The sequence below is a fragment of the Doryrhamphus excisus genome, linkage group LG12, assembly GCF_037039965.1.
Source record: "Doryrhamphus excisus strain RoL-2023G ecotype Guam linkage group LG12, RoL_Dexc_Guam_v1.1, whole genome shotgun sequence".
NCBI classification, from domain to species: domain Eukaryota; kingdom Metazoa; phylum Chordata; class Actinopteri; order Syngnathiformes; family Syngnathidae; genus Doryrhamphus; species Doryrhamphus excisus.
In genome coordinates, this window is record NC_136368.1 from 10,341,574 (window position 1) to 10,360,358 (window position 18,785).

At 39.9% G+C, this 18,785-nt stretch overlaps 1 protein-coding gene across 1 annotated transcript in view; it reads left to right on the plus strand.

Annotated features, from left to right (window-relative positions):
* Positions 1–18,785, plus strand: part of obsl1b (obscurin like cytoskeletal adaptor 1b) — a 41,204-nt gene that overhangs the window by 20,688 nt on the left and 1,731 nt on the right. The window contains exons 9-27 of the mRNA XM_078795254.1: positions 2,174–2,449; positions 3,457–3,735; positions 3,853–4,128; positions 4,237–4,512; positions 6,262–6,522; positions 6,827–7,102; positions 7,210–7,482; positions 7,753–8,028; positions 8,106–8,381; positions 9,938–10,213; positions 10,294–10,569; positions 10,675–10,944; positions 11,059–11,325; positions 11,448–11,717; positions 12,794–13,060; positions 13,992–14,258; positions 15,927–16,039; positions 16,596–16,749; positions 17,249–17,410. Of these exons, the coding sequence (XP_078651380.1) occupies positions 2,174–2,449; positions 3,457–3,735; positions 3,853–4,128; positions 4,237–4,512; positions 6,262–6,522; positions 6,827–7,102; positions 7,210–7,482; positions 7,753–8,028; positions 8,106–8,381; positions 9,938–10,213; positions 10,294–10,569; positions 10,675–10,944; positions 11,059–11,325; positions 11,448–11,717; positions 12,794–13,060; positions 13,992–14,258; positions 15,927–16,039; positions 16,596–16,749; positions 17,249–17,410 (4,791 nt within the window). The remainder of the gene's footprint in view (positions 1–2,173; positions 2,450–3,456; positions 3,736–3,852; positions 4,129–4,236; positions 4,513–6,261; positions 6,523–6,826; positions 7,103–7,209; positions 7,483–7,752; positions 8,029–8,105; positions 8,382–9,937; positions 10,214–10,293; positions 10,570–10,674; positions 10,945–11,058; positions 11,326–11,447; positions 11,718–12,793; positions 13,061–13,991; positions 14,259–15,926; positions 16,040–16,595; positions 16,750–17,248; positions 17,411–18,785) is intronic.

Consider the following 18,785-nt stretch of genomic DNA (forward strand, 5'->3'; position numbering starts at 1 on the left):
AAGCCCACTTGTATTAGCATGCTAACTCCAAACAGATAAATAATCATATACTTAGCGCACTCATGGTCTATTACAGCACATCACCGTAGGCAGCTTTTACTAATGTCTTGCGTGCCAGCAGGTTAGTAACATGCTCATAGTTCTTGGTACCTCTTAGTAGACATTGGGCAAAATTGTTATTTTGTAAACTGTTTGTGGATTTTGGTTAAGAAATACTGAAAACAGCAGTTGGCTGCTGTAACAATTCATTTCACTTCATAACACCTCATTCACAACATATTGCCATGTCCAAGTTAATCCAATTCATGATGGACTAACACTACTAGTGTTTGGTACCTTAAGTATTTTATAAATTGACTTTTTTTTTTTTTTTTACATATTTGACATTTACAGTTTGTCATTCAATGACGTAAGCACATGGTGGGACTATATACCGTATTTTCTGGACTATAATTCGATCGGGAATATATTGGGCACAGGAGAAATCACCTCTACGTTCAAAGGAACTGTATGATAGAGCGATTATCTCGTGTCGCTATCCAGCGAACCGACGTGCAAAATTTGTGCACAAGTTTGTTCTTGTATGTGACTTGCGACGCAATCTCAGAAAGTTGAACATTTTTAAACCCCAAATGAGAACCAATCAGCGACTGATGACAGTGGGTAGGATGTTAATCAACACTTGCCGCATCCGGTACTCACCAGAATACTCAATCAACACTGGCTGATGTTCCTCCTCTGAACTACTTTGACACCCCATAATTCCCTCCACATCTGACAGCCAATTAAACCATGGCAGACTTGTACAATTAGCTCTGGATGTGAATGCGTCACTCGCTAGTTTAGCTGCTCCCAATCGCTCATCGCCTCCAGTGTGCATGGTTTTGGTATACGGCGTAGGAGGAGCAGGTACTGGCATACATCCTAGAGCGCCCTCTCGTGGCTGTCAGTGTGAAAAAAAAGCATGTATAAGTCTCTCTGGAGTATAAGTCACAAGACCAGCCAAACCTTCAAATGAAAGTACAACTTATAGTCCGGAAAATACAGACCTTATTGCTACAAATGAGAAGCAAAGTGAGTTTTACATATTATGCTCATGATTCTGTTTCTGTTTGATGCTGCAGAGAAGTATTATTTACATCAGGGGTGCTCATTAAGTCAATCGCAGAGGTGGTACTGGTCGATTGCGGCGTGACATTAAAAAAATATCATCCTAGCATCAATGCCGTCACTTGATTGATATACAGGGCAGCCATTCAGATGACAACTGAATGTTGCCCTTCGGGTGACCAATCAAATCAAACAACGTCTCTAAGTGCAGCAGAACTTACGATGTCAGCCTATCATCCATCCCCGTTACTTGATTGACATACAGGACAACCAATCAGATGACAACTGAATTTTGACCTTTAGGTCACCGCTCATGCGTAAACAACGATGCAAAGTGCTAAGCTAGTCGGCGAATTGCGTCAGATTTTAAGCCCTCGCGAAAGTTTATGGTCACTAAAATGAGTGAAGTAGCTGGACCAAGTAAAAAGGCAAAAACATATCACTTCCATACGGAATGGGAGGTGGACTTTTTTTTCACAATGTCTTTTTCGAAGTGCGTTTGCCTGGCTAACCTGGCTATCAGCAGCTACTGTCCGGACTATGCATCCCTGGCTGATTCAATTCAGTGCAAGTCATCAAAGTAAACTCAGGTAATTACAAAAAAGGTTAATAGTTAATTATGTGCGTTTTGCAATATTGGCTCATTTGGTTATGTAAGGTACATCAACATACATTGTACGTACAAATAATCCTCAATACATTTGAAAATAAATAGATGTTTTGCATTTTTGTAGTGGGTAGATCATTTTGACTCGGTCATTTTAAAAGTAGCTCGCATGCTGAAAAAGTGTGAGCACCCCTGATTTACATGCTTGCTTTGACCGATTTAGTTAATGCCAATACTTCCGAAGCTCAAATAGGTTCATTTTGTATTCTTGAATATATGTTTAGTTTCTTATTTCCAGACACGTTTTTTTTTAGGTATGTTAGGTGTTTACTTTGATATGTTTGCCAACTGTCAGTATTCCTACACATGTCAAGGTAAAATACTTTTAAAACATGTCTGAAAATCAGAAACTAAAAACTTTTCAAAATTAATTGCATTTTGCATTCCATTCTTTAGTTCCACTTCAGAAGTTTTCAGCTGTGTCAGAAGCTGAGCAGAAAAGGACAATCATGGCAGGCTGTCCCATTGCTCTACAGTGTGAGCTGTCAGACCCCACTGGACAAGTCACATGGTACAAAGGTGGAACACAGCTCCTACCTCAAAGTGGAATAGACATCCAGTCAAAGGAAAACTTGAGAAGTCTAGTTATTCCAGCAGCCAAGGTAGCTCATTCTGGCATATACCGTTGTGAGTCGAAGGATGACAACATTCAATTCACTGTGGAAGTAAAAGGTGATGTTTGGAGTCTGTAACTTTGGCCTTGCAATATAAACTAACTAGAACAAGTGTTCATGTTATCAACCAACTCACACAATGTTGTTATATCAATTAAATTAGGTAATATCATTTCACCACTGAGACATATACATATACAGATACAGTAGAGAAGATAAACACTCTTATTCTAGAAAAAAACAGATTTGTACATATATCAGCCACACCAGACTATAAGCTGGACATGTTCACGTCGTAAAAAGACATATTCTGGCACGCACAAGTCCATACCGTAAGGGAACTCACATCAAGCTTGTCCATTAACAGGCGGTCATTACTCAGTGTAAGAATCTGACTCATGGTGAAATCTTATATCGAAGGCTGGAATCATCAGACAGCAACTTAAGACTCAAAGAGTAGCTAAGAAATATACAAGACAAGTACCAATAGGAGTTTAAAAGAAAAACAGCACCTCTTCTAACTTCTTCCCATTACACATTATTCTTTAATATAACGTACCATATTAACAGGGGCTGAAATAATTATTTCCCCCAATTGTGGTTACTTTTGTTCGACAGGTGTGGCACTTCTCTCTGAAAAAAAACATCTTTGTCCGTACATTGTGACAAAATGTCTAATCTGGCTGCTGAGGTTCTTTTTTAACCACCAGTAAAAGAGTGAAATGACGTTCTTTTTTAACCACCGGTAAAAGAGTGAATCCATGTTACTAAGCCATCTTTTTTAAACTTTTAAACTGTGTTTTGTGTTCTTTTGGTGGGTTGCTTCATCAGTGTAATTTATCTGTGGCTAACACATAAATTTGACTCCAACTTGACTTTATTTTAATCATTATTTATTTCAAGTCAATTACTGGGTCCATGATTTGTCATGCTACCGTCTAGTTTATTTACTGTTTATTGTTTATTGCCCTTCTTTGGAATTACATACAAAATAGCATGATTACTTAATACGTGTCTAATTATGTTTTAAGAAACTCTTTTTTTTGCAATATCTTAACTCTATAGCTCTTCCCACGAAGTTCTCAGAGCTTCAAGAGGCAGAAAGGAACAAGACATTACAAGAAGGCTGTACCATTGTCCTCAGCTGTGAGCTCGCTGAGGATTCCGATGCTTCCGTTGACTGGTATAAGGATGGGATCAAACTAAAGCAACAAAACAATCTGGAGATGCAAATAGAGGGTCGAAGAAGAGCACTTGTGGTCCCTTCAGCTGAAAACACACACAGTGGCATTTATAAATGTGTAACAGCTGATGACACCATCACATTCCAAGTGGATGTAAAAGGTGATCAATTTCTTTCTTCTTGGCATCTTCCTTTGAAGTTTATTTCTTTTGATCGCCCAAGGTAAAACTGTCCCCTAATTATGCTTTATCAACTGTCAAATTGTTCTCTTCCTTTAGGCCGATTGCCACAAATTATGCCAATCCCACAATCTGAGAAATACAGGATGATCGCAGTTGGTTCTCCAATTATGCTCCAGTGTGAGGTATTGGATCCTGCTGCCCAGGTTTCCTGGTATAAGGATGAGACTGAGCTTTTTTGCAAAACTGGTCTTGACATGAAAAGAGGTGGCAGCCTCAGAAAATTAATAATTCACTCAGCTAAGATGTCAGATTCGGGCCTCTACAGCTGTAAACTCGCTGAAGATTTTGTGACATTCCATGTGGACATTCAAGGTGATTTGTTTTGAGAAACACAATGAAGTCATAGGTGTCTAATGATTTTCTACCTAATAATCCCTTACTGTATAATTAATTTTGCTTAAAATCTTTTCCACCTACCAGCTGCTCCTGTCAGGTTCGCAGCAATTCCAGACAAAGAAAAAAACAAATTGGTAGAGGCAGGCTGCCCAGTTAGGATGCAGTGCCAAGTCTCAGAGCCAACTGCCCAAGTCCAGTGGCACAAGGACGGAGAAGAGCTGTGTCCAAAGAATGATTACGAAATCCACGCTGAAGAAAAACTGAGAGCGTTGGTCATTAAAGCAGCAGAAGTCAGACACTCTGGGGTATACTGCTGTGATTCCGCAGATGACCACATAGAATTCAAGGTGGATGTTGCAGGTGATATATGTATTTACAAAATCATTAACCTTTTGTTGTCTTTTTCTTTATTGAACCCCTAAAACCACTTAATATTAGAAGGTTACACACTCTCATCATTTATAAAATACTTATGTTGGACACATGAAGAAAATTCTCATTTATAAGGTCGTTTGTTTTAAAACTAATCCTTACAGACCAGATAGTAGGGTAACATTTTTTATCAAAATAAAACTGATGTTAGGTTAAAACCCATTACATATATTAAATTATGTCCTATAAGTGAAAACCTGAAATGTCCTTAATTTGTTTGTTTCTTTTTTCTCACTGGTATTGGCTGTTTGGTTTGGTTTGATCTAACCTTTTTGATCAACCCTGGTTTCAACCCAAAATCTCAGACAAATCTCAGACAAAAGAACTGCATGCTACCTGACCTGTATCACACAGCAAAAACAAAAAACAAACCTGAGCATAGTGGTGTACTCTAAGATAGTCATTCGGTTTGGGTAATATTAATTTTATAAAATCTGATTATATATTATATGATTCAGTAAAATTGTTTCCAAACCTGACTCTTCTAAGTACATTTCTGCTATGCTTTTTTTTTATAGTAACAGCATAGAAAATCTGTTAAAAACCTTATAAATATGTTTTTTTAACATTATTAGAGTTGTCTAGACTTGAAATAACATCCGTATAGTCAGCTTCACTCATGTATTACTGAATATAATGGACATAATAACAGAGAATAAGCAATTTAAGATGTAAACTTGGGACTTAAGATTCCTGCACCTTTGCGCTGCACTCAATAATTTCTGGTGGCATGGACACGAAGTGATACTGTTTTGGGTTGACTTGTATTCTAGCTTGGATTGGGTTACGGCCGCAACAGTAGCTTGTGTTGGGGATTATTGCGTCCGTTGTGAAATGATTCAGACCTGCACTGGCAATCAAGCCTGGTGTTTGTGTGTCAGTAACATTACTGACAGTTAGTGAGCAGTGTAGAATAACTACATACAGTATAACCTAGTGTCTTTGAGTGTGTTTTATAGGTGTATGTTCATTCATTTAGCCATTTTAATGCTTGAAAATGCTGTACTTGGGCAAAAATTCAATTTGCTAAAACATGCATATCTTTTGTATGTATAGTAGCCTGTATTCAACCAGGAAACAGCATGACTTATTAATTCACATATTTTTGACAAAATAAATGTGGAGCGGGAAGTGGTGAGGGATGCTGTATCGCTGAAAATGTGTATCATAATAAATCCGTCAGTTTGGTAATATTATTAAGAGCAGTGTTTCTCAACTGGTTTGGCTGCAAGACCCAATACCACACTTAAATGACAAGCAATGACCCAAATTGTGAAATTTTGTCAACTATCTTTTATTGAAAGGGACTGTGTGAAATGGTTACACAGCTGTTTAGGAGCGCACCTTGTCGTGGCAAAGCAAGCCAATAGCACAGAAGAGACCACAAGGTGCATTTACAGATGTCGGGTCATGACATTTTTTTTGTCCAGGCAAAGACCTGCGACACTGAAAATGGCTCAGTGACCCACTTTTGAGTCATGATCCACCAATTGAGAATCGCTCACTTAGAGTGTCTTCCTGTAAGATGCAGAGTAGATTATGATGCTTGTCACTCTGACAAGAACAAGAACAGTCAAGATGCTGGGCAGTGCAGATCTCAAGCTGCAAAACCGTATTGTGGCAATTAATTTAATGTTGAATGACCTGAAATTTTTCTAGCATTAATTTGATTCTCAGCTGTCCCAGAAGTTAAGGCGAGGCAGTCGGTTGAAGCAGGCAACCCAGAAAAAACCCATTGCGAGGTCTCAGACTCCATGGGGAAGACTGGCTTGAATCAAGATGGAAAAGATCTCTTTACGAAATCAGCAGCAAAGATCAATTCAGAAGGCCATGTGAGGACATCTGATCTGGACTCAGCAATGTCTTCATTCTCTGGGGTGTACTGTTGTAAAAGTGATGACGAGTCACATTCCAATGGTTGCTATACAGAGTTGAAAGGTGATATCCCGAGCTTTTTCTTGTCAAGATGCTGTCATAAATTTCTTCTCTATCACAATTTATAATCCATGCAAAAAGGTGAACTCATCCGTTAAAACACTAGAATTCTTCACAATCATTACCGCTCTCACTTTGCTTTCAATGTGATTAACCTTCATTTCTAATTTCAACGTGGCGTGGTAATACAAAGTGTGTAAGTTTTAATATCCGCATGTCTTAACAGCCATGCAGCTGCTGTGAAAAAGACCTTCAAGAGAGAGTCATACTGTCAAGTGTAAACTTTCCGTATATCCCTATTCTGCAGCACCACCGGTGACGTTTGCTGACATCCCAGAAGAGGAGCTTTTCAAGAGCACTGTGGAAAAATCACAGCTTGATCTATCATGCCAAGTATCACAGGTTGATGGAGTTGTCCAGTGGTATAAAGACGGAGCTGAAATCCATTCAAACGACAATATAACAATCCAAGCAGAAGGCGCCAAAAGAAATCTCTCAATCCAGTCAGCCCAACTGTCTGACTCCGGCATGTACATGTGTCGTGCAGGAGACAACACTATAATGTTCAAAGTCAAAATACGAGGTAAGAGAATGTCTTTTCTAAACTTGATTTACAAGAATACATCCTTAGAATAAGTGCTTCAAATGTCAACGAGCTGACTGAATGTGTTTTCTATGAATCCTCCAAAGAACCTCCAGTAATGATAATCTACCCGAAGGAAGATGTCCACCTTGACCGTCATGTACCTGAGGAAATTATTCTCAGCTGTGAGCTATCTCGTCCAAATGGGGTAGTGAGCTGGTACAAAGATGGCCAAAAGCTCCAGGAGAGCGAGAATATTAAACTAAAGATAGAAGGTCCTTATAGACGACTGAAGATTCTGACGAGTGGAGTCGAGGATTCTGGAGAATATGTCTGTGATACAGCTGATGATTCAATATTCTTTAACCTCAGCATTACAGGTACAGTCTATGACATCATTCTGTGCTGTAGGTATGCAACTTTTAATACAGAAATGTGACATTTAAAATGAAAACATAGTTTTTCATACCACCACCTGATATATAATACGTATATACATACATGCATAGACCTTGTACTTTCTGTACTGTACTTATTCCAGATCCAATAGCAAGTATCACACTATACTCATGGATAACAATACACATCATATTGAGTATAATCTGAATAAATGAAGAATGGTTGATGGAGAAATATCCATTTATTTCCAGAACCTCCAGTACGGATTGTATCGCCAAGTCAGTCTCAAATGGAGCTATGCCAACAAACATCGGAGAGGATGGTTTTGAGCTGTGAGATCTCACGACCACATGCAATGGTCCGTTGGTATCGGGACGGACTTGAAGTAGAGGAGAGTGACAACCTCATACTAGAGGTGGATGGGATCTACAGAAGGCTTATTATCCCGGAAACAACTGTTAAAGATTCTGCAGAATATGTCTGTGACACAATAGATGACTCCATGACATTCTTTGTAAATATAGCTGGTAAGGAAGACGGAAAACTGGGACATGAAAAGTGTCAGTCTGTAACCTTGTCTCACAATGCTTTGTAACATTCACAGAGCCTCCTGTTCGCTTTGTCCGTCCAAGAAAGATGTTGTGCAGAGTTGAAAAAGTGGTTGGGGAAGCCATGGTTTTGGATTGTGAAGTATCCAGACCAAATGCTGTAGTTCACTGGAAGAAGGATGGCGAAGATGTGGAAGACTCTGCAACTGTCACCATTGTTGAAGATGGTGTAATGCGTCAATTGACAATTCACTCACTAACACTAGAAGATGCAGGAATATACATATGTGATGCAAAAGATGATGTGATGGATTTCCATGTTAAAGTGCAAGGTATGTCATACTTTTAGTATTACACATAACAGTCAGGTTAAACTGCTATATCATATTTAATGTGAATTGTGGGCTCAGTAAATATGTTCTAGAGCAGGGGTCTCAAACCTGGCTTACCTGGGGGCCGCTGGAGGTAGAGTCTGGGTGAGGCTCGGCCACTTTAAGTATTCACTCCGAATCACATTTCAATCAAGTAATTAACTTGTCAACAAACACCACTGGAAACAGTCATGATTCTGAACGATGGTAGACCATAAGTGATACAAAAAATATAAAACATGAATAAAACATATGGCTTTCTCAAGTAATTGTCAGGAGCACTTTGGCCTTATTATGCTAATTTTTCAGCCCTTTGTATTGAGTTGTGGACTCCTATAGAGCAGCTACACACAATAACCAGCACAGAAAGCATTGTAGTTATTCCAGAATCTGCACTGATCCAGCTGTATTTCCCGCAAAAACAGTCTGTTTGAATGTATTCCACCCACTGCCCGCCTCCAGGCACAGCCACTACGCTGTGGTTGGTCACATTCCCAAGTGCTGAAAAGGATTGTGTTTTGTCCCGTGATCCACCCGTTCATTTGAGTATGTGACAATCTCAGTGTGAGTTAAGTGTTGGCTATCTCTTGCCCAATTAAAGAGCCTCTTCCTTTCGGCCAGTGAAATTGCCCCTGACCACCTCTTATCGCAAGGGTTCTCAAATGGTCTCAACGGGGGACCCACACTTTTGGTCAATAAGTCACGACCCACTTTTATTTGAGTCAAACCAAGGAAATGTATTTTTTAATAGTGTATGGCATCTTTTTAAACATTAATACACATTATTATATAAACAAATTGCAATTTAGGGGGCTGCACGGCGGTTGAGTGGTTAGGAGATAGCTAGGAAACCCAAGTTCAATCCCACCCTCGGCCATCTCTGTGTGGAGTTTGCATGTTCTCCCTGTGCATGCGTGGGTTTTCTCCGGGGACTCCGGTTTCCTCTCACATTCCAAAACCATGCGAGGTTAATTAGCGACTCCAAATTGTCCATAGGTATAAATGTGAGTGTGAATGGTTGTTTGTCTATATGTGCCCTGTGATTGGCTGGCAACCAGTCCAGGATGTACTTGCCCGAGGACAGCTGGGATAGGCTCCAGCACCCCCCACGACCCTCGTGAGGATAAGCGGTAGAAAATGAATACATTTTACGGGAATTAATTAAGACATTTTATTAAGAAAACAAGAAGGAACATCCATTTGAAACACATTAAATGTCAAAATCACACTAAATAAGACTACAAATCAGATATTTTATGGAATTTTTCACTTGCTATCTACGACTCAACCAAAATCGACCCATGACCTACTGTTGGGAGTCCACCCACCAGTTGAGAATCGCTGTCTTATATGATTCACGATAACATAATTAGGAATCACCCAGATTGCATGGCCCCACTTATGTCAAGTCAGGGGCCACAAAGTATGGCTCAACTCTGACCTGTAAGTTTGAGACCCCTCTTCTAGAGGAAAATTTGTTCAATGTTTGTTCATGTTCTTTTCTTGTTCGTTTTCAGAGTTGCCTGTAAGAATTATTGGAAAAACGGACGCAAAAACAGAAAAGCAATTCTTAGTGTCTGATGACATTATTCTAGTCTGTGAACTATCCAGGCCAAACGCAGCTGTCAGCTGGTACAAAAATGATCAGCGAATTGATGACACTGAGCAATACTGTAGTGAAGAGCAGGGTGTTTTCCGTTCATTGGTAGTCCTAAACGCCTCGCTAGAGGATTCAGGAGATTACACTTGCGATGCACTGGATGATAAAATGGTGTTCCATATCACTGTTGCAGGTATTTGTGTTAATAATTATAGATTGCAAACATTTTTCTTTGATCAGGAAGACACTGACTGTTAATGTCTTTTTGTTTAGAGCCTCCTGTTAAGATTGTTGGAAATTCTGGCCACCCAGAGCATCATATATTACTTGCAGGAGAAGAACTTATTTTAGAGTGTGAGGTGTCTCGGCCAAACGCCACTGTTCAGTGGCTATGGAATGGCGAGATACTGAAACCAGACACTCGTGTTAAAATTTACAGCCATGACGTCATGAGGAAGCTTGTTCTCTCTGGACTTCAGCCATCAGACTCTGGAAAATATGTTTGTGATGCCACGGATGACAAACTGATCACAATTGTTGAGGTTCAAGGTAAGAATATATATTTACAAATAGATACTGGATTTGACATGAAATTAACATTAGACTGAAATTCAATAATAGCTTTTCGTACTTCTTTATTCCTTTTGCCCACAGAGGAACCAGTGAAGTTTGTGAATAAAAAGGCAAATGATAAAATCTTGGCCTATGAAAATGAGAGTGTAACACTGTGCGCTGTTGTGAGCCAAGACAAAGTTAATGTGCGGTGGCTGAAAGATGGCCAACTACTGAACAAGGACAACATTCACATCTCCAGTGAGGGTAATACCCACAAGCTCACCATTAATCCCCTGCAGCTGTCAGATTCTGGAGACTATGTCTGTGATGCAAGCACAGATGAGATGTATTTCAGTCTTTTTGTCAAAGGTAAGTATTTGACACCCCTAATCAAAATTAGTCCCTGATTCTATCATAAATATTTCCTTGATGATAACCACCAAGCTACTTTTGCTGAAATGATATTCTATATCTCCTCATTAGAAATGAAGGTGAAATTTATCCGACCACTGGAGAATGTTGTGTCTTTGAGGGGCAGCAGCCTCATATTACGATGTGAGATCAATAAGCCGAAAGGAGACGTCCAGTGGCTGAAAGATGGCCAAGAGATCTCACCCAGCCATCGTTGCAGAATAAGGGCACAAGGTCGAGAGCGAAGTTTTACTGTCCATGAAGTGGCGGATGAAGATGCTGGTGAATATGCCTGTGAAAGCACAGATGACAGAACCTCAGCTGTTGTCACTGTGAACAGTAAGTTATTTCAGAGGTGAATGTGTGTGTGTGTGTGGGGGGGGGGGGTAAATGTATCACTGTCTGTGTCATCTGAAAATCACTTGCAAAATTAAATTATTTGCTGATTGCTTTGCTTCCAGCTCCCCGTGTTGTGGAGTTCATTGGGGAACTTCATAACATTACAGTTTGTGAAGGAGAAGATGCAGTATTTAAGTGCATGGTTTCACCAGAGGACATTGAGTTGGTGTGGTGCCTGAATGGCAAACAGGTAGCCCTGAATGAGCGCACTGTTGTTTCCAGCAATGGACTATGCCACATGCTCTGTATCCATAACTGCATGGTTTCAGATAGCGGCATAGTGACAGCTGATGCAGAGGGATTGGTATCAAAGGGTGAACTCCAGGTTCAAGGTGAGTGTTCTGTCCATCAACAATTCGCAGAAAACAATTTTGGTAATAGAAAGTAAAGTATTTGTCACAATTACGTGCATTCTTCACATGACAATCTATTATTTTGTTTTTCTATTATTGCTGTATTAAAGTGAAAATCTAAAACATTTGGTCTTTCATCTAAAAAACAGAACACAGTGTTTACTACTATAGGTGGTCCTTGGTTAGCGGAATTACATGTTATGGCCTTTTGTGGTTACGTTCGGTCCTCCGTCCTCCCGTGACCATGTCAAAGTATTAGGGATGAGCGAGTACACCACTATCTGTTCACCCATCTAAATTATCTGTGTCTGTATCTGTACTTTGGACTGGGTGGGGCACAAACCGCAAGTGGGTGTAGTTTACATGGAAATCTGTACTACCTGTATTATTTAAAATCTGAAATTGACATGGAAGTTTCTCTATTTATTATTATCCCGCTATATGTGTACTGTGTATGTGTGTAAGTGATGTGTAAGACAAGTTGATGATTCATGCAAACATGCGATTATGGCTGTCAGTGTGGAAAAAAAACATATATAAATCGCTCCAGAGTAAAAGTTGTAGGACCAGCCAAACCATGAAAAAAGTATGACTTATTGTCCGGAAATTATTGAACAAAAATTGCCTGTAGCATATGTAGAGATTTCAGTAAAATGTGAAAAACATGAGGATTTAGCATTCCCAGCAGCCTAGTGACTGTTATTACAATTGAAGGTCGGGCAACATTAGTACCCCAGGTAGTATACTGTATGTGATAAATAATGAGCCTATCAGACAATTTAAAATAGTTGAAAAGGTGCCTTTGATGGCTGGTGCTTAGCAGCTTCTCCTGTTAAACTCGCCCTGGTAACTGACAGAGACACGTGGCTTGGCGTAGTAGGAGGGACAGATTCCTGAGAGCTTTCAGCTTACGCGCTGTACTTCAATTTATACTGTACATTGCTGGATTTCTTTATATTGAGTTTCACTATGCCTGGGTGTGGCTGCTGTGTGTGCAGCATCTGTTCATGTGACTGACACAGCTAATGAGTTGTCCATTCTATTCATTTCTTTAGAGCAACAGGTGATGTTCACCAAGAAGATGACGCCCGTTATAGCTGAGGAATACAGTGAGGCAACTCTTGAAGTGGAGGTGAGCCTCGATTCAAGTGAAGTGCAGTGGATGAGGCAAGGCGTGCTGCTCCACCACGGGCCCAAGTACACCCTCAAACACAATGGCCCAAAACACAGTCTTACTATCCACAACCTCACCAAGTCTGATCGGGGCACCTATAGCTGTGAGACCCTTCATGATCGCACACAAGCCCAGCTCACAGTGGAACGTAAGTGTGCTCGTGTTCTCACGATGCCCTGTTGTTGTTTGTTTACCGGCGTTGCTGACGACGCCTCGTGTCGCTTGTGCTGCATCGCAGCTTCTTGTGTAGCACGTTCAATTCAAACTGAGTAAGAGTAATTTGAGTGACTGAGGACTAGCGTGGCACTTGTACTGGAACATGACAACAACGGACAGCTGACTGCCCCCCTGCATAAGTCAACTTCGAGAGCATAGTATTTGTGGCTCATGAGAAGCACTGAGCTTGCCGCTACCTGTGCTGAACCAGATCACATTCATTCATCACATTGAAATCACAATTTCAAGTACATTCACTTGTATTTACTACGAACAATAGCATATTGAATTTTTCTAAAGCAGCAAAGGGTGCATGAATACCATATAAACACGTATTATTATTTATTTATTTTTTTGTTTATGCATGCTTCTGTTATTCCCATGATCCTCTGACCATAGAGTGAATTAAAGGCTGTTCTTTCATCACTAGTAGGGGTGGGAAGGGGAGAGTCAGGACCTCAGGCTGTTCAGGCTGCTGGCACCTCCAATGAATTTGGATCTCCCCTCATTGCTTCTAAATTTACACCCTGGCCTTCAAACCTAAGGTTGTTGTCATCGGGTCTCCAAAATAACACTCCTTTTTTCCACTGGGAATGGTCCTCTATGTTAGAATTAATGAAAAAATCTTGGCAGTTTCAGAGTTGGGTTTGTATAAATTCTCATACTGAAATGTCTTAAATATCTCAATGTCAGTATGAGCAGTTTTTCTATGTTGTACAGTAAAGTACACACATGCCACAGTGCATGCTTACTGTTTTAAATGGTACACAAACAAAATTAAGACAAAATGCAGATAGATGAATCTTCAGGTAATATATTATAATTTTCTGAAGGAATTTGATGTTTCATAAACTTCTCTACAGAACGAAAAATCACAATCAAGAAAGGCCTGACGGACGTAAAGACAATGGAGAGGGAAACAGCCACCTTTGAGGTTGAATTGTCTCATTCCAATGTGTCCAGCACCTGGTGGAGAAATGGATTCCAGATTAAGCCAACAAATCACTTCCGAATGAGCGCCAAGGGACAAGTCCACAGCTTAACTATTTCAAACCTCTCAGTGGAAGACACCGCCACCCTCATGTTCTGTGTGGAGGATCTGAAAACATCAGCAAGGCTTGTTGTCAAGGGTAGGTTATTTAAAGACGAGGACCCTCAGGATTTGAGCTCATTAATAATATTGATTAATAATAATAATAATTATTATTATAATATTAAATCTCTAAATACAAATTTTATTGAATGTGCCCACTTACAAAAATAATGTCACTAGGGCTCTGAGTTTTTTTTTGCATGTTTGCATATTTATAATAAGTGGCTGTAGGTGCTCCATTGCGAAGTGGTACATTGGCCCATTATTTATTTATTTATTTACTTACTCACTCACTCACTCACTCACTCACTCACTCACTCACTCACTCACTCACTCACTCACTCACTCATTCATTCATTCATTTTCTGGATGTTGAACTTAAAATTAACTCTCATTTTGAAGAAAGTTTTATCAAGTTAATTTCCGGAAATGCTATCCTCATAATCAATACAATGGGTTACCTCACATTTGCAATTTGCAAATCAGTGTATTTTTGGTCAATTACATATATTTTTCCTCTGAAAATAGTCCAGCTTATATACAGAAAACACATCTCATTCAACCCAAGTCAGTAATGTCACTATGTTACCGTACATATAAAATGTGCTGCTTACATTTACCAACCCTCAGTGTTTATGTTGTGCTGTTGTTTATGCTTCACTGATTTTCATCAAGCATTGAGTTATCGCACTTTGTTCAGCCGTCCTTGAATGCACCATAGTTGCATGAGACAAAGTGGAAGTGAAACTTATATGAGTAGACCTCATTTTACGGCATTCCGCATAGCCTCATTTTGTTGTTACTTAAGTACTCCCATATATTAATTAAAAAGTTTTGGTCTGTAAAAATGAGGTTTTGCCAAAAATCAACACCTTTATGGGCATCTCAAATACTTTTGAGATGTTTTTTCGTAATTCGCTGTTAAGTCTGGCACGGAACTGCTGCGAAACGCGGGACTGTACTGTATTTGAATATTGAATTATCTCATGTCAAAACATACAGTACTCACAAAAAGTTGGGGATATGGTTTTTTGGTGAAATTTCAGAATTAAGTTAAAATGGACTATGACCTTTACCCCTCGGCCCTTGTTTTTAATGGTTAGGGGAAGGGCTAAAACCAGTGGTGAGGCGAAGAGTGTGTAAATGTAAATTTAAAGTGGTAAAAAAAAAAAAAAAGGTAAAACGACTCGGCCCAAATTATAATGTATGGCATATATGTGTTTGGAAAACAAACTAGTAGAAAACAAAGAGTATTTGGTAGAGACTCCAGATTGGCAGCTAAAGAGGTCCACTCAGAGTATATCAGATGACAGACGATGGTGGCATGATAACAGAATGGAGTGGCACTTTGGACTGGCTACTGTTGCCTTTATCCGAGCTCACGTTCCAAACACAAAATAGCCTTGCATGACCCAATGAAAAGCGGCAGCTTTGCTTAGTCTTTTCTGTCAGCTGCAAGTTTAACCTCATGCTGTAAAAATAATCCACTCTCTGCCAAGTCACTCAGTATTCATCCCTATGAGCTCAGGATTCAGACTTTCATCCAGTTGATGACAACAGGATCAAAATGTCATCACAGTAAATAATGCATAACTTAACTGTACAGATACCTGACAGTTTGGTCAACATAGTTCAACATTTGTCTCCATAGTCAATTTGTGAAAATTTTCTTTTGCTTCACTTAATTTTGCTTCTTCTCTGGCAGAGCCTCCAGTGACAATTTTCAGAAAACTAGAGGACCAGAAGTTCCCAGAGGGAGCAATAGTCTCCATTGAATGTGAGCTTTCAAGGCAAAACGTGGACGTGAAATGGATGAAGGCAAGTCCCTACTTTGGGTGTAAAGAAATTTCCGTAATTCTGGAATTTCCGTACTGTTGAGCGTACAGGAATGAAAGCCGCACACATTGAATTTAAAGAGAAAAAGTACATACCTTTGTAAAGTAAGTAAAGACCAAAGAGCAAATACCAAAATTCATCATAAAAAGTTCATTATATCATATCACAAAGATGAGATGCATTTTTTTCTTGAAATATATAGCGCTTCATAGCATAGCTACGTGTGCTACTATGTGTGGCCCTTGCATCCTTACATTGCATCAGTATCTGGTGTTTTTCAATAGGTTTGGACAATCATGGTGTAGGGCATCACCAATTACTCAATGAATCAAACAACATGCTACAGATTAATCAACAAAGAAAATAATCATTAGTTGTAGCCCTAAACAAATCATGTTGTATCATTCTCGAAGACTCTTCTACTCTATTTATCTCTTTACTGTTGTCTTCATTATAGTCTTAATATATGTCTAAGTTGTTGGCAAATAATTACATTTCATTCCAGCAAGTGAATGAGTTATTTTGTTTTCTTCCTTAGAATGGTAGAGAGGTGAAGCCTGGTGGAAACGTACGCATTTATTCAATCGGACGAAAGCGATTTCTTCAGATCACAAAATGTCATGTCAGTGATTCTGGTGTGTACACCTGTGATGCCGGTGAAGTGACCACATGCTGCACGGTGGAGGTCTATGGTAAAGTCTGCTGTCTGAAAATAATTCCTTAAGGCAGAGGAGCCATTCTATTTTGAAAAATCTTTGTCAGTCTCCATCCATGGTCTATACTGCTTAACCTATGCAGGGTCCCCAAAGACTGGTGTCTGTGTCAGTTGATATTGGGTGGGAGACAGGGTGCAGCTAGAGAATAGATATTATACCATTAGGGCCAATGTAAAGTGATGACAACCTTCCACACTACACCTACAACATATTTGGTCTACAATTAACTAACTTGCATGTTTTGCATTGTTTTTAGCTTGCAAACAACATACACAGGGGTTTGTTGTGGAAAACATAACAAGACTTCAATGCTTCAATCTAGCTAACACTGCCATCTGCTGGGAATTTTTACATATAACGCTGATGGAATGCTCAGCAGTTAACTGTAATTATGGGCTGCTGTGGTTTTAGGGAATGGAACATGACACTGTGTTATTAATAAACATAAATGAATGTTGTATATATTCATTCACAGAAAGAGAGTTGCTGATTGTGCAGGGCCTGGAGGACGTAAGCATCCTGGAAGATCAGAATGCTGTATTTGTTTGCGAGATCTCTGTGGAGGATATACCTGGGTTATGGTACAAAAACAGGGAGATGATACAGCAAACCAGTACCATCAAGATCCGCCAGGAAGGTTTGTGTACATTTTCATGATTTTTTCTCCCGAGTGGGAGAGATCTTAAATTGTACTGATTTTTAATATTTTTGAACATTTGTCGACAAACATCCTTGATTTGCGTTTTAAGCGTGCATAGCAACACAAAAACAACTTCAAAGTAAAAAAAATATCGGAACATTTTCTTATATTATGGTCAAATAAGCACATTGGGCTCTATTTTCATGGCGCAGCGCAAGGTGGCGCAGCGCAACATGGCGCAGCGCAACATAGCGCAACGTGGTGCAACTTGGCGGAGTATGGTGCACCTCACACAGTGGTAATTTTGTCCAGCTCTGACCTGGTCTGTTCTCGGTGCAGATGAAGCGCACCCTGCGGAGTGGTAAATTGGCTGAGAGTCACAATGCACACATGTCACCAAAACCTCACAGGCAGGTTTTTCAACGCCCCTCTAAATAAATGGCTTGCCCCCCAAAATAAACATTTTAGAAGTGAAAAGCACAAGCTCCACAAGCTCTGGTGGACCTCTGACGGGTCACAGGTAGCGGGGCTCCAGCTGAGAGAGCACCCGGCGAAACCCGGCGTCTTCCACTGCTGAGAAAGGCTGGTCTACGTAGTCTGATGAATTAAAGTATTTATTTTTTGGGGGGGGGTCATTAGCTTAGCCTTATGACTTTCACAAACATACAGGCGAGTGATAACTATGTGAGCTGTTTTTTGACTGACTTTTGTTGTACCAGAGCCTCAAACTCCCCTTAGGCTGTCAAGTGTTCAAATCTTCAAATCAAGTCTTCAAATATTTAACATGCTCCCAACGCAACATACTTGTTGCTGAGTATTCTCTACAGGCTGCAATGTTACGAGCAATTGTTTTTTGTGATTCAGCATTGAAAATTCATTGCCAATCACCGGCTTTTTGCTGAAATCAGCTAATACTGATCAGTGCGCTCCTACCAGTGACTATGTCTAAGAATCCCTGGGCTGATGCTGCGCCGTCAGTAGGTAAATGTGGAAACACTTTGAGTAACCAGAAGGTAAGAAAAGGGCTTTACTCATGGTCTCCAAATAAACATTAAATTCACGGCTCACAGCTCTAGTGGACATTCCTGCAGTCAACATCCCTAGTGCACATTCCTTCAACACTTGCTACATCTATGGCATTGTGCTGTGTGATAAAACTGCTCATTTCCAAGTGGCCTTTTATTGTTTTAAGCCTCAGGCCCACCTGTGCAATAATCATGTTGTCAATTCAGCGCACTGATATGCCACACCTGTGATGGATTTTCTCAGCAAAGAAGAGGCGTTAACTAACCCAGATTTAGGCAGACTTGTGAACAATGTATGAGAGAAAGAGGCCTTTGCAACAAAAGTGTTGCATTTTGTTGAGTGGAAT